The sequence below is a fragment of the Pezoporus wallicus genome, unplaced genomic scaffold (assembly GCF_028554395.1).
Source record: "Pezoporus wallicus isolate ANWC-B61680 ecotype Strahan unplaced genomic scaffold, APGP_CSIRO_Pwel_v1 contig_10881, whole genome shotgun sequence".
Classification (NCBI taxonomy): domain Eukaryota; kingdom Metazoa; phylum Chordata; class Aves; order Psittaciformes; family Psittacidae; genus Pezoporus; species Pezoporus wallicus.
In genome coordinates, this window is record NW_026637747.1 from 1 (window position 1) to 18,991 (window position 18,991).

The following is an 18,991-nucleotide window of genomic DNA, read 5'->3' on the forward strand; positions in this document are numbered from 1 at the left end:
TGCGGGACCCTGCGGGTGATGGAGGTGGGGGGGGGGGGCAGCCCTGTCCCGCTCTGCCCCTCGGGCCGGGCGTTATCGCAGCCGCTGCTTGGCTTCCTCCTCCTTGATCGCAGCCGGGAATCCTCCCTCGCCCCTCCACCGGCACCGGGCACGGGGCAGGCAGCGGGGCCGGGCCAGAGCAGGGTTAAAGCGGCAGCGAAAGGGACCCGGGCCGCTTCACCCTCAGGGTTTGGCTCCGTTTCCTGCTGTTACCATGTAAATAGGCAGGTGCCGGCGCTCATCCGTGCCCGGCTTTGAATACTTCGTATGGGCTCGGTAAGCAAATGGGGCTGCCGCCGTTTTCTTACCCCGCTTCGTGAGCCCAAGGGAGGTTTCCCTCTCGTGGATCTTTGGGGGCTCTGAGTCACCATCATGCTCAAGGGGTGAATTAGAACCATAGTAACGTGGATGAGTGCTGAAAGTTAGGACTGTGTGCACCCCTGCACCCCCCCAAACCAGCTCCATCAGGCAGATGGGGAGCAAAGCGTCCCCTCCAAATGGAATCCCCGTGTGTATTTCCTCTTGGAAGGGTGCTGGGAGAAGGTAACAAGGAAATTGTGGTGATAAGGCTTGAAAGCAGGGGCTAAAATACACAGCATCTCTCCAGTCCCACCTGCATAGGGTGTTTTGGAGCTATATAGAAGCCCCTGTGCTTGGTCTGCGTATCCTGGGCTAGGAACGAGCCTTGGTTGTGCTCACTGAAGAACATGATAAAGGCAACAGCTCTGGAGCCAGGAATCGCTCAGGGTTTGGTGGCTTTGCCCTTTTACAGGGGTGAAGGCAGGCAAGGGGTGCGGAGAGAGTTGTGGTGTGTGTGGGGATGGTTTCCATACAAAACCACGCTTGTGATGAGGTGAGGAGGAGGAGGATGGCTGGAAAAAAGTGCATTTTATGCATTAGTGCCCTTAAAGTGTCTAAGGGAGAAGTTTTCTGCTTGAGGCTTGCCTGGGAGTTAGGGCAAGGTAAACTGGACCTGGAATATATAGGCATGAATAAGTGTGTAACAGGGAGCAAGCGATGCTGCAGCATCGGTGCTGGGGCTGGAGGAGAGCTCCTGCCCCTCAGGAGGGTCTGTACCCAGGGCTGATCCCAAAGCATTCCTTGCAGGTGGCACTGGTCCCATTCCCAGGTCTGGCCTGGCCGAAGCTGCGCTTTGGTTTCACTGCGCCGGGAGCAGGATTGTACCCTCGGGATGTGAAACTGTCACTGCTGGACTTGGGACCTGGAGTCGGGCGAGTGAGAAACGGGTGGAGGGATTGCACCGTGACTGCGGGCACAGGGCTCTGCTCCCCCAGTCATTATCCCTTGTTGTTGGTTGGGGTTAATGGGCTCCCTCCTGGAATGTGCGTGTGTCTCCGGCCAGCTCAGCAGTGCTCTTTATTGGTAGTCAGGGCTGTTAATCCTCAGCGGTGCCCTAATTCTGCTCTGAAAGGGAGGGTGCAGCCATTGAGCTCTCTGGGGAGAAACCAGCCTTTTATCAGCAGCCAGCTCGCTGGCTGGGCGCAAGCGTCCGATTGCTTCCAGCGCCGGGAGATTGCCCCAGCTCCCAGGGAATGGGATGCCCTTCGCTAAGGAATGGGGTTGGAATTCCCATGCGGTGCCGTCAGGGACTCTGAGCTGACCCTTCCCAAGGGATTTATGTGCTTGGTTCATGGCAGGGCTGTGACAGAGCCTCGGGAGCAGCGAGGGGGGAGCTGCCTGCCGTGGGCAAGCGGGCTCCTTGGTGACTTGGCTCGGGGCTCCCTTCCTCAGTGCTTTCTGTTTAGTGAAAGGCTTCGTGTTCCCAGGGAGGAGATGGCTGGCTCGGGATGGATGAGGAGCTGAGGGCTTGCTTCCATGCCAGTGTTGCCTGCATCCCAATTACCAACAGGGTTTTTCCTCCCAGCCTTAAGCTGGATTAAGACCTGACAGCCGGCCCTTGTGTGGGGCAGAACAGCTCCAGCGCTGTCCCTGCTCGCTGATGCCTTCAAAGTGAAGGAACCCCTTCTTTTCCCAAAGCAGATGTGCCTTGTGTCTGGGGTTCCTGCATCCGTGTGCTGGCAGCGGATGCTGCTTCAAGCAAGGTCAGGTTTGCCCTTCCTGAGGTTGGGTGCTCGACGTTGCCCCATGCTGGTGCCTCCGTTGTGAGCGATGCTGCTGGAGCGGGGAGTTTGCTCCCTTTAAACAAACCCCACACCTTGTTTTCCCCACCCATGGATCTCCTGCAGCTCCCTGGGCAGCAGTGGAGGCTGTGCCAGAGCCAGGCCTGGGATGTGGGTCTTGCCTGCTCCCTGTAAGCCACGGGAAGCCTCTCGCTGTGCTTACCGAGCAGTTGCTTTTCTGGCTGGGTATGAGCCATTCCTGATGCCAGTGCTTTCCGCTGCTCCTGCATCCAAGCATCCCACAGCACTGGCTTCCCATTGCCATGGGGATGCATGGGGCTGCGCTTTGGGGTAAACCTGAAGTAGGCACGTTCCTCAGAGAGCCATAATTCCCTCTGTGAAGTCAGGCCGTTGTCAGCAGCCGTCATCAAGAGTGTTCCAGCTCAGACGGGTTCCCTCTGGCACTTTATTGAGGCAAATACTGTCAAGGTGTGGAGCCACACAAGCGGCTGTGGGATGGGGGAGATGTCAAGGATGAAATGTCTTCCTAGTCCAGAACAAAAGCTTTAGCAAAGGGTGAGGGTTTAGGAGTCTCTTTCCCTGGCTTTGCTGGCTTGAACCCTTCAAAAGAAGCTCCTGTAGCTGCACCAGTGCCAAGAAGAGCCTCGGCCTCGGTGTTATCACCCTGCAGCGTTGGGGGCAGCAGAAGGAATGGGTGTTGGAGATTCCAAACTCTCAAGGAAAGGACAAAGGATCACCCCCATCCTCACATTCCCCCTCTAGTCCCTTAAGTGCCTTTGAATTCCATAGAGACTCGGCGTGGTGATGGGCTCTGTCAGCCCAGGGGATCCAGTGATGGGCTCTGTCAGTGCCGGTCAGGTGAAGGCTGCAGCTCACTGTAACTGCCACTTCCCTTTGCTGGCAAACAGAGATCCCATGGAATGGAGGGAGAAGGTGATGAGATGATGGGATTTCTCTGGCCCCTTTATAACCCCCCCTGTTGAAGGCTTATGAGTGTGGTTGGAGGATGAAGGGAGAGCCCCTCGGGCATCGGGGCCTTGTGCTGCAGCTCTTGCTGCTGGTCTCACTCCTCCATCCCTGTGCTTCCTCCTTGCAGATCCAGAGGCAGCATGGCTGCGACTGCTGCCGTCAGCCCCAGTGAATACCTGCAGCCGGCCGCCTCCAGCGCCCAGGTGAGTGCAGGGCCGTGTCCTGGGGTGCAGGACAGCAAACACCACGTCCTTCAACCCCTCCTGCCTCCGCTGCAGCCAGCATTGCAGCATCAGGAGGAGGGCAGATTGCAGGGCAGGCTGGGAGCTGCCCTCTGGGCTTGTTCCCAGCTCTTCTGGGGTGTTGTTTCCATGTGTTTTCCTCATGGATCATGTTAGCACAAGGGGGTCTTGGAATTAAAGCTGCCTGGGACACTCCAGGTTACGTGATACCAGCGTCATTGCAGGGTACTTGGAGCTTTGTGGAGGCTGTAAGAACGCAGGCACACAAGTAAAAGGTGGTCCCCAGCCTGATGGCTGAAAGCAGCGTGAGGGGATTCATTTAGACACACATGTAGGGGGTAATTAAGCAGTTCCCTTAACAAGGGGTGTCTCATTGGCATGGACTGGCTCGCTTTTGACAGCGTGTACCCTCTCCTTCGCTGGCCGCATCTCCAGCTGTGTGGCACAAGCCCCTGTCTCTAACGTGCCCATCTCCTCCTTTGCTCCCCAGGACTCCCAACCTTCTCCTCTTGCCCTCCTCGCAGCGACATGTAGCAAAATCGGCCCCCCCGCAGCAGAAGCCGTCGTGACTCCTCCTGCCCCTCCTCAGCCAACGCCGCGCAAGCTCGTCCCCATCAAACCCGCTCCGCTCCCGCTGGGCTCCAGTAAGAACAGCTTTGGGATCCTGTCGTCGAAAGGGAACGTCTTCCAGATCCAGGGCTCTCAGGTCAGCACCTCCTACCCCGGGGGGCAGCTGGTTTTTGCCATCCAGAACCCAACTGTCATCAACAAGGGGACCCGCTCGTCCACCACCAACATCCAGTACCAGGCGGTGCCCCAGATCCAGGCCACGGGGGGTCAGACCATCCAGGTGCAGCCCAACCAGATCCAGATTATTCCGGGCACGAATCAAGCCATCCTCACCTCTTCGTCTTCCTCTCACAAGCCCGTGCCCATCAAACCAGCTCCGGTGCAGAAGGCTGGAGCTTCCCCAGCGCAGGGCACGAGCAGCGTGGTCAAGTTAAGCGGTGGCGGCAGCAACGTGACTCTCACCCTGCCCGTGAACAACCTGGTGAACGCTGCCGAGCCGGGTGCCCAGGCTCAGCTCGTGGCAGAAAGCACCTCAAAACCCATCAAAAAGCCTCGGAAGAAAGCCATGTCCCCCACCCAGCCCACCACCACGGTGGCCGTGGCCGAGCAGGTGGAGACCGTGTTGATAGAGACCACGGCGGAGAACATCATCCAAGCGGGCAACAACCTGCTGATCGTGCAGAGCCCCGGCTCCGGCCAGCCGGCCGTGGTGCAGCAGGTCCAAGTGGTGCAGCCCAAGCAGGAGCAGCAAGTGGTGCAGATCCCTCAGCAGGCCCTGCGTGTGGTGCAGGCTGCCTCGGCCACGCTCCCCACCGTCCCCCAAAAACCCTCCCAGAACTTCCAGATCCAGACGACGGAACCTGCTCCTACCCAGGTACTGCCTCCTGAGTCCTCCTCCTCTTCCTCCTCCAGGTCCTCTGCACTGGTTCTCCTCTGAGCCCTCACCCGGGTGTTTTAGAAAGGTTTTTGGGAGGACCAGATTCCCAACTTGGCATCCACTTCAGGGATTGCTTGTGTGGAGGGCTGGGAGCACAGTGGCTCTCTCAGCAGGGCTTTATGAAGTCTCCCTTGCTGGCCATCTGCTTTTACCATAGAACCATAGAATGGGTTGGAAAGGACCTTAAGATCACCCAGTTCCAGCCCTCTGCCGTGGGAGGGGTGCCTCACACTAGACCGTGTCACCAGAATCCCTGTCCAACCTGGCCTTGAGCACTGCCAGGGATGGAGCATTCACCACCTCTCTGGGCAACCTATGTCAGCGCCTCAGCACCCTCACAGGGAAGAACTTCTTCCTTGTATCCAACCTGAACTTCCCCTCTTTCAGTTTGAACCCATCACCCCTTGTCCTATCACTGCAGTCCCTGATGGAGAGTCCCTCTGCAGCATCCTTTTAGCCCCCTTCACACACTGGAAGGACCTGTAGGAGCACAGTGTCCTTGGAAGCTCTGCTGTGCCACCAGCTGGGGTTGGGATGAGGCAGCCTGCTCTGGGGAGATGGGGGCTCACAGTCGGACTGTGTTGCCTTTGGCTGCAAGGTGGGAGCAGCCACAAAAGGCTGGGACCTTTCTTCAGGAGGCCCATAAAGGGTCTTTAAATGCTTGGACACCTGCTCCTTGGCTCATGGCATGCCTGGGGTTATGTGGGGACGGTGGAGTGGGGCTCTCCCTGGTGTCAGTGCCTGTTCTCATCCCTCTTTTCTCCCCCCCCCACCTTGCCCTCAGGTCTACTTCAAAACCCCATCGGGTGAGCTGCAGACAGTGCTGCTCCAGGAAGCCCCGGCCATCACCGTGGCTCCGTCTGGGACCTCTTGCAGCAGCCCCGTGTCCCGCAGCTCCGGCACGGGGGTTTCCAGCGGCGGCAGCAGCAGCAGCAGCAACAGCAGCAGCAGGAAAGCCGCCGTGCGCAAGGAGCGCACCCTGCCCAAGATCGCTCCGGCCGGAGGCATCATCAGCCTGAGCGCGGCGCAGCTGGCGGCCGCGGCACAGGCCATGCAGACCATCAACATCAACGGCGTGCAAGTGCAGGGTGTGCCTGTCACCATCACCAACACCGGAGGTGGGCAGTGCCATGTGGGGCAGCAGGAGGTGGAACACGAAGCCCCCCATGCTAGCGGCACCGCTTTGCTTTGCAGCTGGCTGATTGTAGATTTATAAACAGATCCCTTTGTGCCCTGAGGTTTTGAGTGTTGCTGGTTGTTAAATGTCATCGACTTCTCCAGGAGAAAACACTCCCCGAGTGTTTTCGTAGGGTGCCTCTTTGGGGGCTCTGCTGGGTGTTTCCAAGCCTGTCCTGGTTGAGCTGTGTCAGGGAGGGTGGGTTGGAGAGGCAGGCGCCTGCAGGGTCAGAGCTTTGTGGTTGTGCCGAGCTGCAGGACACGTCTGAGGGCAGGGCTGAGCCCAGACCAGCTCTGGTTGCTCCTGAGCTCAGGGCAGGGGGAGGCTCAGCCCCTTGGGGTGAGATGGGTGTCTTTATTCTTACATAGAACCATGGAATGGTTTGGGTTGGAAGGGAGCTTAAAGCTCATCCAGTTCCAACCCCTGCCACGGGCAGGGACCCCTTCCACTGGAGCAGCTTGCTCCAAGCCCCTGTGTCCAACCTGGCCTTGAACACTGCCAGGGATGGGGCAGCCACAGCTTCTCTGGGCACCCTGTGCCAGTGTTTCTGCCCGAGAGCTGGGACCAGCCAGGCATTGGGCCATGGTGCACCAGGGTTTTCCCACCAGCAGCCCCTTCCAAAGATCACCCCATCACCATCGATGGCTGCTGGTTTGGGCTTCCAGGAGAGCTGCTTTCACACACACAGGCTCTGTAAGCGAGGGATCACCATTGCAAGAGAGTGAACCCAGCCCCTCACCTCTGTGGGTCAAGTGCTTTAAGCCAAAACCAGCCAGATGTGGCCCTGGCTGGCAGCTGGAGCAGTCTATGAGCCGCAGACAGCCGCCAGCAGAGGCACGTCCCAGCAGCAGCTCTGTCCTCCTGTCCTGCCCCACAAGCCTTCCCCAGCCCGGTGGCGTGGGTGCCACAGGGAGCCGAGGGGAGGGAGCTGTGTCTGAGGGAGTTTTATCTGCTCTCTGATCCAGACAGACCTGCTGCCTCGTGCTGGTTTCTCCCTCAGCAGCAGCCCTGCCTGGGGTTTGCAGTTGGAAGCTGTTCTTTCTTGGCTTAACCAAATGCTGTCAGCATAAAGCAGTGCCCAGTGTGGTTTCCTCCTCCTCCGCAGCCACCGTCCTCGCCGGGGCTGCTTTAAGGGGGTGTTTAATTGCTGCTTTGCATGTGAACATGGGGCCAGACAGGAGCGATGCCACAGGCAGATGTTGCTGCTGTGCCGCAGGGCAGGGACTGTGTTGCAGCCCTGGCTGGGGTAGGGACAAGTAGGACCTGCTGGGTGCTGCCCATGTACGCAATGGGTTGAGCCTGGTCTCAGCCCGAACACGGCAGCACTTCCAAAGGGCTGCCCAGCCCCTCGGCTTCCCAATGGATACCGTGGCCCCTTCGCTCTGCCTGCGCCCACCTTCCCTCCCTGCTCTCACCCCTCCTTGGCTCCGCTCTCACATCCCGCTCCTCCTCATCCTTCCCACTGCTCCGGGAGCAGTGATCCCGCTTGCTGACGCTGACACCCCCCCCTCCCTCCCCTCCCCTTCTTCTTCTTTCCAGCCCCTGTCACGGCTGCCGGGTGCTGTGCACGGCCCAGGCTGCCGCCTCCGTGACGCCCGAGCGTGGAGCGGCCCCTGGGGCTCCGGGGTAAGTCCCGTTTTTTTTGGTCAATATATTGCACGTTTTTTCAAAGTTTCTTTTTTTGTTTCCTCTTTGGTCCTTGCCCCACCCCGAAGGGTCAAAAAACAACCAAAAACTTTGAAAAACCGCACAGTATATTCAGAAAAAAAGGGACTTACCACCCCCCCCCCCTCTTCCTGTCCCCCACCGCAAAACCTCCACCTTTAGGGGGGGCTCAGCACGTGGAGGGGCAGTGCTGCATGCGGGGTTGGGGGCTTTGAGACCTGGGGTGTCCTGTCCCACATGCAATGGGGGGGGTCTTGCCTCCATCCAGCCACCTCTGGAGGGTTTCTGCTATCCCCAGTTGAGCAGGGGTTGGATGTGTGGGTGAGAGCTGAGGGGCAGAGCCTGACTTCCCCCCCCTCCCCTTTTCCTCCCCAGGCCAGCAGCAGCTCACTGTGCAGAACGTGTCCGGCAACAACCTGACCATCAGCGGCCTGAGCCCGACCCAGATCCAGCTCCAGATGGAGCAAGCGCTGTCCGGAGAGGCTCAGCCCGGGGAGAAGAGGCGGCGGATGGCGTGTACCTGCCCCAACTGCAAGGATGGGGACAAGAAGTGAGTGTGGAGCGGGACATGGGCAGCCCTGCAGGACCAGCATCCATACCTGAGGCTGAGGAGGTTGAGGGAGGGGATTCTCCCCCTCTGTGGTGCTCTGGGGACTCTCCCCTGCACTCCTGATCCAGCTCTGGGGCAGCAGCACAAGAGGGACGTGGAGGGGATGGATAAGGGCAGAGGAGGGCATGGGGATGCTGTAAGGGCTGGAGCAGCTCTGCTCTGGAGCCAGGCTGAGAGAGCTGGGCTGGGGCAGCCTGGAGAAGAGAAGGCTCCTGAAGGGGAGACCTTAGAGCAGCTCCAGTGCCTAAAGGGGCTGCAGGAAACCTGGAGAGGGGCTTGGGACAAGGGATGTAGGGACAGGCCAAGGGGAATGGCTTGAACCTGCCAGAGGGGAGACTGAGATGAGCTCTTAGGCGAGGAGCAGAGCTGGAGCCCCCCAGCCTGTGAGGACAGAGCAGGGTTGCTGGGGATGATGCTGGGGACACCCATGGCTGCAGTGCACAGCATCCGTGGGGCACGCAGCCACATGGGATGGGTACACAGGGACACGTGGGGATCAAGACCCACCTCTGTGGCCACGTTGCTCTTCAGCAGCCCCACCAGCCTCTTGAGGAACTGGACGTTGCTGTTACTGATGCCTGCGGGGTCACAGAGGGTGCTCAGCCATGGGCAGGACCAGCACATCCCCATCCCACTCCGTCCGTGGTCCCCTCATCTGTCCCAGTGCCACCCACAGACTGGGTCCCCATGGCTGGATGCTGGAGAGGGGCTCTTCATCAGAGGCTGTAGCAATAAGACAAGGGGTGACGGGTTCAAACTGAAACAGGGGAAGTTCAGGTTGGATACAAGGCAGAAGCTCTTCGCTGTGAGGGTGCTGAGGCGCTGGCACAGGGTGCCCAGAGAAGCTGTGGCTGCCCCATCCCTGGCAGTGCTCAAGGCCCAGGAGCTTGGAGCAAGCTGCTCTATGGAAGGGGTCCCTGCCCGTGGCATGTGGTTGGAACTGGATGAGCTTTAATCTCCCTTCCAACCCAACCCATTCCACGGTGTTCCTACCCCTGGCTTCCCTCCGCAGGCCGGGCGATGCAGGGAAGAAGAAGCACATCTGCCACATCCCCGAGTGCGGCAGGACCTTCCGCAAGACCTCGCTGCTGCGCGCCCACGTGCGCCTGCACACGGGCGAGCGCCCCTTCGTCTGCAACTGGGTGTTCTGCGGGAAGCGCTTCACACGCAGCGACGAGCTGCAGCGGCACGCGCGCACGCACACAGGTCTGTGCCCCGTTGCCTCCAGCCCAGCCCTTGGGATGCGCTCGGATAAGGATTGGGATGGATCCGGGCCACCACGAAGTTGTCCTGGGGGGGTCTCAGCTGTCTCTGATGGGGGGTGTGACACGGGAAGGGGCTGCAATGGGGACCGGTTGGATGGGTGTTGCTGCCCCCCTGTCCTGGCGGTGGCTGTAGGGCTAGAAGCAGGTGGGTGGCTGTCACCTCCTGACCCACATCTGCTCTTCCCCGCAGGTGACAAGCGCTTCGAGTGCGCGCAGTGCCAGAAGCGCTTCATGCGGAGCGACCACCTCACGAAGCACTATAAAACCCACCTGGTCACCAAGAACTTGTAGGGCCAGGGGCTGCCCCACGGCCGAGCGGACAGAGCCCAGCCAGGGGGTCCCCACCCAGCAGTGCCACGGAGAGGAGCCCTCGGGGACATCCTCCTGCCCTTGGCCGATGGCACCATGCAGCAGCCGCTTCCAAAGGGGGCGAGGGGCCGAACCTCCCTGCGGATCCCGGGATCCAGCAGCATTCCGGAGCCGGGTACGGAGGGGACTGCGCACGCCGGTGCGGGCGGGCTGGGAGAGGCTCCACAGCACATTCCTACTTTATATTTAAAGTCTATAAATAGCTATAAATATCTATATAACCCCTTTGGAAGGTCCCTTTTTTTCTATGGAGATCGTTGCCTTACGCTCCCCGCTCCCGATGACGAGCACTGTGTTTTGTGAGCACTCTTTGGAATCTATTTAATTTCTGCTGCCCGTTTTGCCCCCTTTTTCTCCTAACATTGCCTTGTTTTCCCACACTGAAGGCTTGTTTTTCCTTTCCCTCCAATGATTTCGCTCTCCCCACTTCCCCTTTCCCAAGCGACGTGGCATTTCCTCACCGATTTCGGGACGCGAGTCCCTTTCCCTCCCCTGCTGCCCTCCACCCTGTGTATAGTGTACATTGTACCATAGATTCTATTGCTTTTGTGTTTACTACGTGTTTCAAAAAGAAAAAAAACCAATATGGCTTGTTATTTTGGAGCTTTTAAATTAAACCAAATCTGCTTTATTTTGGAGTTGTAACCGCCCAGGGTTGTTTCCTGCAGGAGGCGACAGAGCTCTTACACTCCATGAGCTGGAGCTGTGGAGCCAGCCGGGAGCTTGCCTTGCTAAATAAACGTAGTCACCAGAGTGCAGCGTCTGCCACCATGGTCCTTGCTCTCCTGAGCTGGCACCGTGTGGGACCAGGGCAGCAAAGAGCTTCCTCGGCCAGAAACCAAGTGGGTTTATTAACAGGAATCCCAAACGTCGCTGGAAATTAACTGATTTACAGGAAAACAGGCCTGGATGTGCCCCCAGGGCTGCTGGATCAGCATGTGGCACTGAGGGACACCAGCACTGGCATCGCAACCAGCCCTTATCCCTGCCAGCACCCATTCCCTGCTGCTGGAGCGAGCAGGACACGTGGCCATGAGCTCTACCACCATGGGGCTGCCCCAGTTGGTGTCTGCAGGGTGAATCCTCTGGCTGTAAGCACAAGGACACGATCCCGACATCCCGGCACATCCCTCCTGGTCCTCTCTCTCCCTGTCTGCGGCACCAGAGAGAGCTCTGGGTTCATCCCCTCCACGTGGAACCTCACCTGGGTCTCAGCTCACTCCATCTTCTCCACCAGCTCCTTCCCGGTGCGCCGGGATGTGCCGCACTTGGTGTTGATGACGGCGTTGAAGCTGCAGCCACACATGCTGGTGACGTCCTCTGCAGGGGCCAGACCCCGTTTGTGGGGGGCACCGTGGCCATGGGACCCCCTCACCCCATCCCACCCTCCTGCACCCCCCTACCTTTGATGGCACTGACCACAGGCACAGGCAGGCGGAGGGGATGCTCCGTGGTGGTGGTGGTGTGGGCAATGCACTGCCCTGTGGCTGAGGACCGGGCCAGCGTCTCCCATGTGAAGAACCTGAGCAGGCACCGGGTCATGAGCTTGGGCTTGTCCCTGGCGCCCTGCAAGAGGTTGTGCAGCTGCGGGTGGGTGATGCAGACCCCCAAGTTGGGCACCAGCTCCACTCTGGGCCTCCCGTTCTCCTGGGGTGAAGGGGGAGAGCTCTCGTCTGGGTCCTGGATGGAGACCCTGGGGTACTCTGACACACTCCAGACCTTGGGGCCAATTCTGTGTCCCCTCCACTCCAACCACAGCTCCGTGCCCGGTGACACCCCAGGAGCCCCATCCAGCCCTTCCACCCACCTCGACAGGAGATGCCCAGCGCAGGGGCTGCCGGGCACCGGGTGCCCCCTGCTCTGCTCCCAGAGGCATGGGGTGTCAGTGAGCATGGCTGGGGGGGGCCGGGCCCCTCCTCGGTGCTGGGGCAGGGGCTGGAGCCTCCAGGCAGGCGGTGGGGGCTCTGGGGGATGTCAGCCGGGGCACAGCTCTGCTCCCTTGGGGTGGGTGAGGAGCAGGGCTGGAGCCCTCCAGCCTGTGGGGACAGAGTGGGGTTGCTGGGGATGATGCTGGGGACACCCATGGCTGCAGTGCACAGCATCCGTGGGGCACGCAGCCACATGGGATGGGTACACAGGGAGACGTGGGGATCAAGACCCACCTCTGTGGCCATGTTGCTCTCCAGCAGCCCCACCAGCCTCTTGAGGAACTGGACGTTGCTGTTACTGATGCTTGTGGGGTCACAGCGGGTGTGCAGCCATGGTCAGGACCAGCACATCCCCGTCCCACTCCGTCTGTGCTCCCCTCATCTGTCCCAGTGCCACCCACAGACTGGGTCCCCATGGCTGGATGCTGGATAGGGGCTCTTCATCAGAGGCTGTAGCGATAGGACAAGGGGTGATGGGTTCAAACTGGAAGAGGGCAAGTTCAGGTTGGATACAAGGCAGAAGCTCTTCCCTGTGAGGGTGCTGAGGTGCTGGCACAGGGTGCCCAGAGAAGCTGTGACTGCCCCATCCCTGGCAGTGCTCAAGGCCCAGAGGCTTGGAGCAAGCTGCTCTATGGAAGGGGTCCCTGCCCGTGGCATGTGGTTGGAGCTGGATGTGCTCTAAGCTCCCTTCCAACCCATTCCCGTGACTCCCGGCCCTGCTGCCGTTACCAATGCAGCGGGTGCCCGAGACCAGCACCGTCACCCTGCGCTGCTGCGGTCTCCTCACCCAGCCCGGGGATGGAGCGGGCTCAGTGTGGGGCTCACAGCCCCCTCCCCATGGGGGACACAGGGATGTGCCCGGTACCTCCCGCCGCCCCGGCTGGGTCTGAGGGGGGGTTCTGGGGTCCGGGTCCCCCATCTCCTGCACCCCCCTCTTGTCCCAGCTGTGTCCCCATTGCCTCCATCCCCATTGCCCCCACTCTGTCCCCATTGCCTCCATCCCCATTGCCCTCACTCCGTCCCCATTGCCTCCATCCCCATTGCCTCCATCCCCATTGCCCCCACTCTGTCCCCATTGCCTCCATCCCCATTGCCTCCATCCCCATTGCCTCCATCCCCATTGCCCCCACTCTGTTCCCATTGCCTCCATCCCCATTGCCTCCATCCCCATTGCCTCCATCCCCATTGCCCCCACTCTGTCCCCATTGCCTCCATCCCCATTGCCCCCACTCTGTCCCCATTGCCTCCATCCCCATTGCCCCCACTCTGTCCCCATTGCCTCCATCCCCAGGGTCCCCCCTCCCCTCAGCCCATGTCTTGCCCCCACCTTCCTCTTTCCCCCCCGCTCCTCTCCACTGTCCTGCAGCCCGTGCCCCCCTTCCCTTCCCCCGGCTCCCCCGCAGGACGCTGTACCTTTAAGAGCCCCTCCATGTGTCTGTTTACAGCCCTCGCACTCCTTCCGGGTTTCTTCGTCCCGCCCCCTCCTCCTCCAATTGGCTCCAAGCGCTCCTCATCCGTCACTGCGGAGGACGCTTCCTATTGGCTGTGAGGCGGGGAGCGGCATGGCCTTGGACGGGACCATTGCGGGGCGGGGGGTGACGCTTGGCTCCGCCACGGGGCGGGGGGGGCGATGGGTCCCTGGTCCGGCTGTGACCTGGGGCCGCCGTGCCCCCCCCCCCCCCCGCCCAGGGCTGGCCCGAGGCCTGCAGTGCCCCACACACGTGCTGGTGGTGACAGTGGGAATGGGGTGCCCCCCCCCCCCCCCGTGCTCATTGTGCCCCTCTATTGGGGTGACCCCCCCCGGGTTCCCCCCCTTACCACGGAGCTGGGGTCACCCCATCCCCTGCATGGATCACCCGGGGTTGGGGGGGGGGGATCCATGCCTTGGTCGTGCCCTTGTCTCTGCTGTGCCCCCCCCTTCACCGTGTCCCCGCTGTCCCCAGGCCTTCGAGGAGCAGAACTTGGTCTCCCGTGACCCCATCCAGCAGTTCCGAGCCTGGTTCGAGGAGGCCGTGAGCTGCCCGGACATCGGGGAGGCCAATGCCATGTGCTTGGCGACCTGCACCAGGTGAGGGTGGGGAGGGGGATATGGGGGGGACACGGAACGACACGGAGCTTCCCATTGGGATCTGGATGGGTTGGAGAGGTGAGAGCCTCAAGGGGAGCATCATGGTCATGGAGGGAGGGGATCGTCCCCGTGCATCAAGGATGCTGCGGGGGCTGGAGCAGCTCTGCTCTGGAGCCAGGCTGGGAGAGCTGGGCTGGGGCAGCCTGGAGAAGAGAAGGCTCCTGAAGGGGAGACCTGAGAGCAGCTCCAGTGCCTGAAGGGGCTGCAGGAAAGCTGGAGAGGGGTTTGGGACAAGGGATGTAGGGACAGGCCAAGGGGAATGGCTTGAACCTGCCTGAGGGGAGATGAGATGAGCTCTTAGGCAAGGAGCAGAGCTGGAGCCCCCCAGCCTGTGAGGACAGAGCAGGGTTGCTGGGGATGATGCTGGGGACACCCATGGCTGCAGTGCACAGCATCCGTGGGGCACGCAGCCACATGGGATGGGTAGAAGCTCTTCCCTGTGAGGGTGCTGAGGCGCTGGCACAGGGTGCCCAGAGAAGCTGTGGCTGCCCCATCCCTGGCAGTGCTCAAGGCCAGGTTGGACACAGGGGCTTGGAGCAAGCTGCTCCAGTGGAAGGGGTCCCTGCCCGTGGCAGGGGTTGGAGCTGGAGGAGCTTTAAGGTCCCTTCCAACCCAACCCATCCCATGGTGTTTCTGTGATCCCCTCTGCAGGGACGGGAAGCCCTCGGCCCGCATGGTGCTGCTGAAGGGCTTCGGGCAGGATGGTTTCCGCTTCTTCACCAACCACGAGAGCCGCAAGGGGAAGGAGCTGGTGAGGCTGCAGCTATGGGGGATCCAAGGCAGGGGAACACCGGGGCTGTGGCTCTCAGAGAGGTGAAGCAGCCCCAGGTTGGGTCCTGCACCGCACACCTGTGGGGTTCCTCTGGTCGCTCACGTCTTCTCCCCATCGCATCCCAGGATATGAATCCCTTCGCCTCCCTGGTCTTCTACTGGGAGCCCCTCAACCGGCAGGTGAGTTGTGTTCCCCCGGGGATATGGGGAGCAGAGGGAGCACCCATAGGTTAGGCCCTTGGCACGTGGGCGCTCTGCACTTGGGGTGGGAGTTTGGGGCTCCCACTTGGATGAGGGGGATGAGAAGTGCCCATTATTGGGGTGGTCGGGGCAGTTCCTCCCATGGGGTCTCTGAGGCCCCATTGATGGCGTGACGGTGCCCGGCACAGGTCCGCATCGAGGGCTCGGTGAAGCGGCTGCCGGAGGAGGAATCGGAGCGGTACTTCCATTCCCGCCCCAGGAGCAGCCAGATTGGGGCTGTGGTGAGCCGGCAGAGCACCGTCATTCCAGACAGGGAGGTGAGCAGCCACCCCGCTCCCCACGGAACGGCCCTGGCAGCTCCGGTGCTTCCCTCCCGCTCACCCGCTTCCCCTGCAGTACCTAAGGAAGAGGAACGCGGAGCTGGAGGAGCGGTACCGGGACGTGCCGGTGCCGAAGCCGCCGTACTGGTGAGTGCTGCGGGGTGCTGCGGCGCGGGGCTGCTGCCCGCCGGCCCCCACTGAGCCCCGTGGTCCTGTGCCAGGGGGGGTTACATCCTGCACCCGGACGTGGTGGAGTTCTGGCAGGGGCAGACCAACCGCCTGCACGACCGCATCGTCTTCCGGCGGCTGCGGGACGGCTCCGAGCCCCTGGGTGCCATGAGCCACCGCGGCGAGGGCCCGTGGGTCTTCGAGCGCTTGTCACCCTGATGCCACCGCTGTCCCCTGGCCATTGGGAGCGTTGTCCGTGCTTATCCCTTGGGAATGGGGTCGGAAGCTGCCCTGCTCCGCACCCAGCGCTGGGAGGGGGGGTGCTGTGGGTGTGTGGGGCTCTGCTCCAGCCCCATTGACCGGCTCCTTCCCCACCTGCTCCTGCTGAATTCATCACGTTCATGGTTGTGGATGGACCAAGACAGACCTCAATGATCCCCAACCCCGACACCACTGGTTAGAGCCCTGGGAGTGTGCAAGAACTGATTTAATTGTGCAATAATTTATTGAATCGTGGCATTAACGCCACCCGTGCTCGTGGCTGTGCGTTGCCACCACCGCATCCCATCTCCCTGTAACCAGGGGACCCCATCCTGGGGGTTCCTCTCCCTGTTCCCCCCCCCTGCTTGGCCAAGCTTGGACATAATAAATCCCAATCATTGCAGCGCTGCGTGCTGGCTCTGGTTAATATTTACCCACATGGGGCCAGGCTGCGCTCTCCAGAGCCGGTGCAGCCGGGGGGATCCCGGCCCCATGGGGTGCTGCAGCCCTGGGTCCCCTGGGTCAGGTCCCCCCATTCCCTGGCTCTGTCTTTGCTCTCCTGGTCACTGGCTCTCGGGACAGGATCGTGCCCCATGGATTGGGTTGCCATTGGGGTGGGTGGCAGTGAGAGGGGACAGTGGGGACGGCGGAAGGGAGATGGGGTCTCCCACCCATCCCGGCGCTGGGAGCCCAGATACCACGGGGATGGGCGCAGCCGAGCCTGCGGGCACCGAATCCGCGCTGACACCTCCCTGCTCTCCCTCCCTTCCGTGTGGGGCAGGATCCCAGATGCAGTGGGGACAAAGAGCAGGCTGTGAGCTGGGGCAGAGCAAACAGAGCGAACCCGGGGGGAGCTGGACTCCGGCACTTGGCACCATCCGGCTTTTGTCATAGCTGGGAAGTGGCTGCTGCTGTTGACTTCAGGCTCGGCCGCACCCAGCACCATGGGGACGGGCACCCAGGGGTGGCAGCACCAGGGACGGGCACCCCCGTGTCCCCCCCTTCTGCAGGGTCAGGGCTTCCCGGTGGTGGCACCTTCGGCTCTGCCAGGCTGGGGCTGGGAGTCCCCTGAGCTCTCCCCCCCAACCAAGGGGGCTTTGCTTCCACCCCCCATTTATTAACAGCAGTTAAATACCAGCTTCCGACGACCCCAACAGCCCCGGCCTGGCTCTGGGTGCTTCCAGGACCAGGAAGTGATTCCTGGGTGTGAGCAGGAATCTGGCTCCTCCTGGGAAGCCCAGAGCCCCTCATAGAGGCAGCTCAGGGGGCACTTTCCCCATGGGGTTGCTCCCTCTGTGTCGTTTTGGGGGTGATCCTGGCAAGGACATGGCTCTGTATCACTGGCTCTGCCCTTGGCCACACAGCCCCTTGGGTTTGGGGATGAGACAGGGGGGTCCCCATGGACCCCACTTGCAGGAGTGATGGGTAGGAGGGGATCGGGAATGGGATCGGAGCCGTGGTAGAACTGGGTGTGCAATGACTCCGATGCTCCATGGCAAGCGACCAGGGTGAGCATCCTCATCCCAGTACGAACCAGTCAGTGCTCGGGGGTCTCCTCCAGTCCAGGAGCCTGGCTCTGATTCCCAGTTCTCCCTCTGGCTGCGATTACCCAGGGTCTTTGCTTCTCCCTTCAACCAACGCCGCTCATTTCCCCTTCCGAATCCCCATGGGCCGGCATTGCCGGGAGGCGACGATGATCCGGGTCACTTCTCCTCCTGCTCGCCGCCGGCGCGGAGGTTGGGATGCTCGGCCAGCGTCGCCCTCACTTTCTTCTTCTCCTTGAAGCGCCCCGAGTTGGAGACCTTGACGTGTTTGCCCTTGCTGCTCTTGTCCACCAGCTTCTCCAGCCGCGCCGCCAACCCGGGCGGCCCCTCCGGGCCCGGCCCTTCCTGGCTGGCACCGGCACCGGTGCCGGCACCCAGGCTGTCGGGGCTCTCGTACAGCACCGTGGGTGCCGCTTGCCGCTTGCGCAGGAACGTCAGCTTCCACCAGCCGTGGCTCTCGGCCATCGCCGCTGCGCCCTGGGATGGAGAGAGGGGATGGAATCCTTCCCCGGGTGTCCCTCGGCATTCCCAAGCCAAGGAGCGGGATGGGCGAGGGATATGGGGGGCTGATTTGGGCCCTGTTCGCCAAAGGTGGTTCTCCCGCTGGCTGTGCTCATAGGGGATGTAGGGCAGGAGGTGCCGGGAGGGATGCTCCTGGGATTTGGGCATTGCCAAGCTCCAGGCACTCGATCCACTGGGAGCTGCCGGATCAGCCACAGGAGTGGATGCCCAGTGAGCAAACAGCAACTGGGAAGCAGGTGGGAGCTGTGGAGGTGCTGGGGTCCCTGCCATGGGTCCCTGCCCCATGCCCAGCCCTGCTGCAGAGGCCCCGGCTGCATCCCGGAAGGCTCTGGCAATCCAGGAAGGCTCCAGTGCCAAGTGTGGCTCCAGGGCAGGGACCAGGGAAGGCGGCTCCCGAGCACAGGATCCAAACGGGATCCCCTGCAGCAAAGGGATTCCCAGCGCCCCATCCCTGTCCTGGGGGCCAGCACGGCTCCACGACCCCGCAGCACTCAGCTCCTCCCGGACGGTGCCTTTGGCATCGCTTTCAGGTGCCGGGATAAGGGGACAAGGACACCAAGACTGCGACCACCACCCCAGGTGGACACCGGTGCCCCCGGGGAGGGTTCGTGGGCTGTGTCCCGTCCCCCCCCTCAGCTCCATGCCCCGTCCTGCCAGGACCGGGTGGGATCTGTCACCAAACCACGCGCTGAGGATTCCCACCTCCCGCTCCCCACCACGGACACCCCATTCCCTGGTACCTGCGCCTCCCGGTGTCCGCTGCAGCCGCCCGGCTCCGGGGGTGCCGGGATGGCTCCGGTTGGGATCTGTACCTGCCGCTGCCCCGTTGGCTGCCGGTCAAGGTGAACCCGCGACCAAACCCCTCCTGCGTGAGCAAACAGCGGGGCCGGGCCAGGGCTGAATATTCATGACCCGGGGAGTGGGGGGGGGAACCCGGGGCTAAGCCCCGGCCCCGGTGGCTCCCGGCGCTGCCCGTGGTACCGGTTACCCCTGCCCCGAGGGCCGGTGTGAGGCGGGCACACGGAGCGCTGCGGGCAGCCGGGGGTTAAGGGCATGAGGCGGCAGCGGGCTCGGTGGGATCAGCCGAAACCAGCGGCTGCCAGACCGGTTCCTGCCTCCTCCCGCTGCCCCGCGGGCACATCCCATAGGGACGCACGCAGGGAGCCCGTGGGCATCCTGGGGTGGCTGCTCCCGGTGGGAACA

General features: G+C 61.9%; 3 protein-coding genes across 3 annotated transcripts; 2 read left to right on the plus strand and 1 right to left on the minus strand.

Moving 5' to 3' along the window:
- The first annotated feature begins 2,989 nt into the window (after positions 1-2,989).
- On the plus strand, positions 2,990-10,173 carry SP2 (Sp2 transcription factor). The gene is made up of 6 exons (XM_057407468.1): positions 2,990-3,313; positions 3,843-4,796; positions 5,644-5,977; positions 8,077-8,251; positions 9,324-9,517; positions 9,767-10,173. Exons 1-6 carry the CDS (start codon positions 3,251-3,253, stop codon positions 9,865-9,867), a joined length of 1,821 nt encoding a protein of 606 aa, XP_057263451.1. The 5' UTR covers positions 2,990-3,250; the 3' UTR covers positions 9,868-10,173.
- Positions 10,174-13,720: 3,547 nt separating this feature from the next.
- Positions 13,721-15,713, plus strand: PNPO (pyridoxamine 5'-phosphate oxidase). The gene is made up of 6 exons (XM_057407473.1): positions 13,721-13,941; positions 14,653-14,752; positions 14,899-14,952; positions 15,162-15,290; positions 15,370-15,440; positions 15,515-15,713. The coding sequence occupies exons 1-6, from the start codon at positions 13,721-13,723 to the stop codon at positions 15,678-15,680; spliced, it is 741 nt and encodes a 246-aa protein (XP_057263456.1). The 3' UTR covers positions 15,681-15,713.
- Positions 15,714-17,026: 1,313 nt separating this feature from the next.
- PRR15L (proline rich 15 like) lies at positions 17,027-18,678 on the minus strand. The gene is made up of 2 exons (XM_057407469.1): positions 18,529-18,678; positions 17,027-17,743 (listed from the first exon to the last, which is right to left on the minus strand). Exon 2 carries the CDS (start codon positions 17,729-17,731, stop codon positions 17,426-17,428), a length of 306 nt encoding a protein of 101 aa, XP_057263452.1. The 5' UTR covers positions 17,732-17,743; positions 18,529-18,678; the 3' UTR covers positions 17,027-17,425.
- Between the last annotated feature and the right edge of the window lie 313 nt (positions 18,679-18,991).

Coding starts and splice junctions, on each gene's coding strand:
- SP2 (XM_057407468.1), top strand. CDS start 3,251: ATGGCTGCGACTGCTGCCGTCAGCCCCAGTGAATACCTGCAGCCGGCC. Junction 3,314..3,842: donor CGGCCGCCTCCAGCGCCCAG/GTGAGTGCAGGG, acceptor TTTGCTCCCCAG/GACTCCCAACCTTCTCCTCT. Junction 9,518..9,766: donor GCACGCGCGCACGCACACAG/GTCTGTGCCCCG, acceptor TCTTCCCCGCAG/GTGACAAGCGCTTCGAGTGC.
- PNPO (XM_057407473.1), top strand. CDS start 13,721: ATGGATCACCCGGGGTTGGGGGGGGGGGATCCATGCCTTGGTCGTGCC. Junction 14,753..14,898: donor GCCGCAAGGGGAAGGAGCTG/GTGAGGCTGCAG, acceptor ATCGCATCCCAG/GATATGAATCCCTTCGCCTC. Junction 15,441..15,514: donor GTGCCGAAGCCGCCGTACTG/GTGAGTGCTGCG, acceptor GTCCTGTGCCAG/GGGGGGTTACATCCTGCACC.
- PRR15L (XM_057407469.1), bottom strand. CDS start 17,731: ATGGCCGAGAGCCACGGCTGGTGGAAGCTGACGTTCCTGCGCAAGCGG.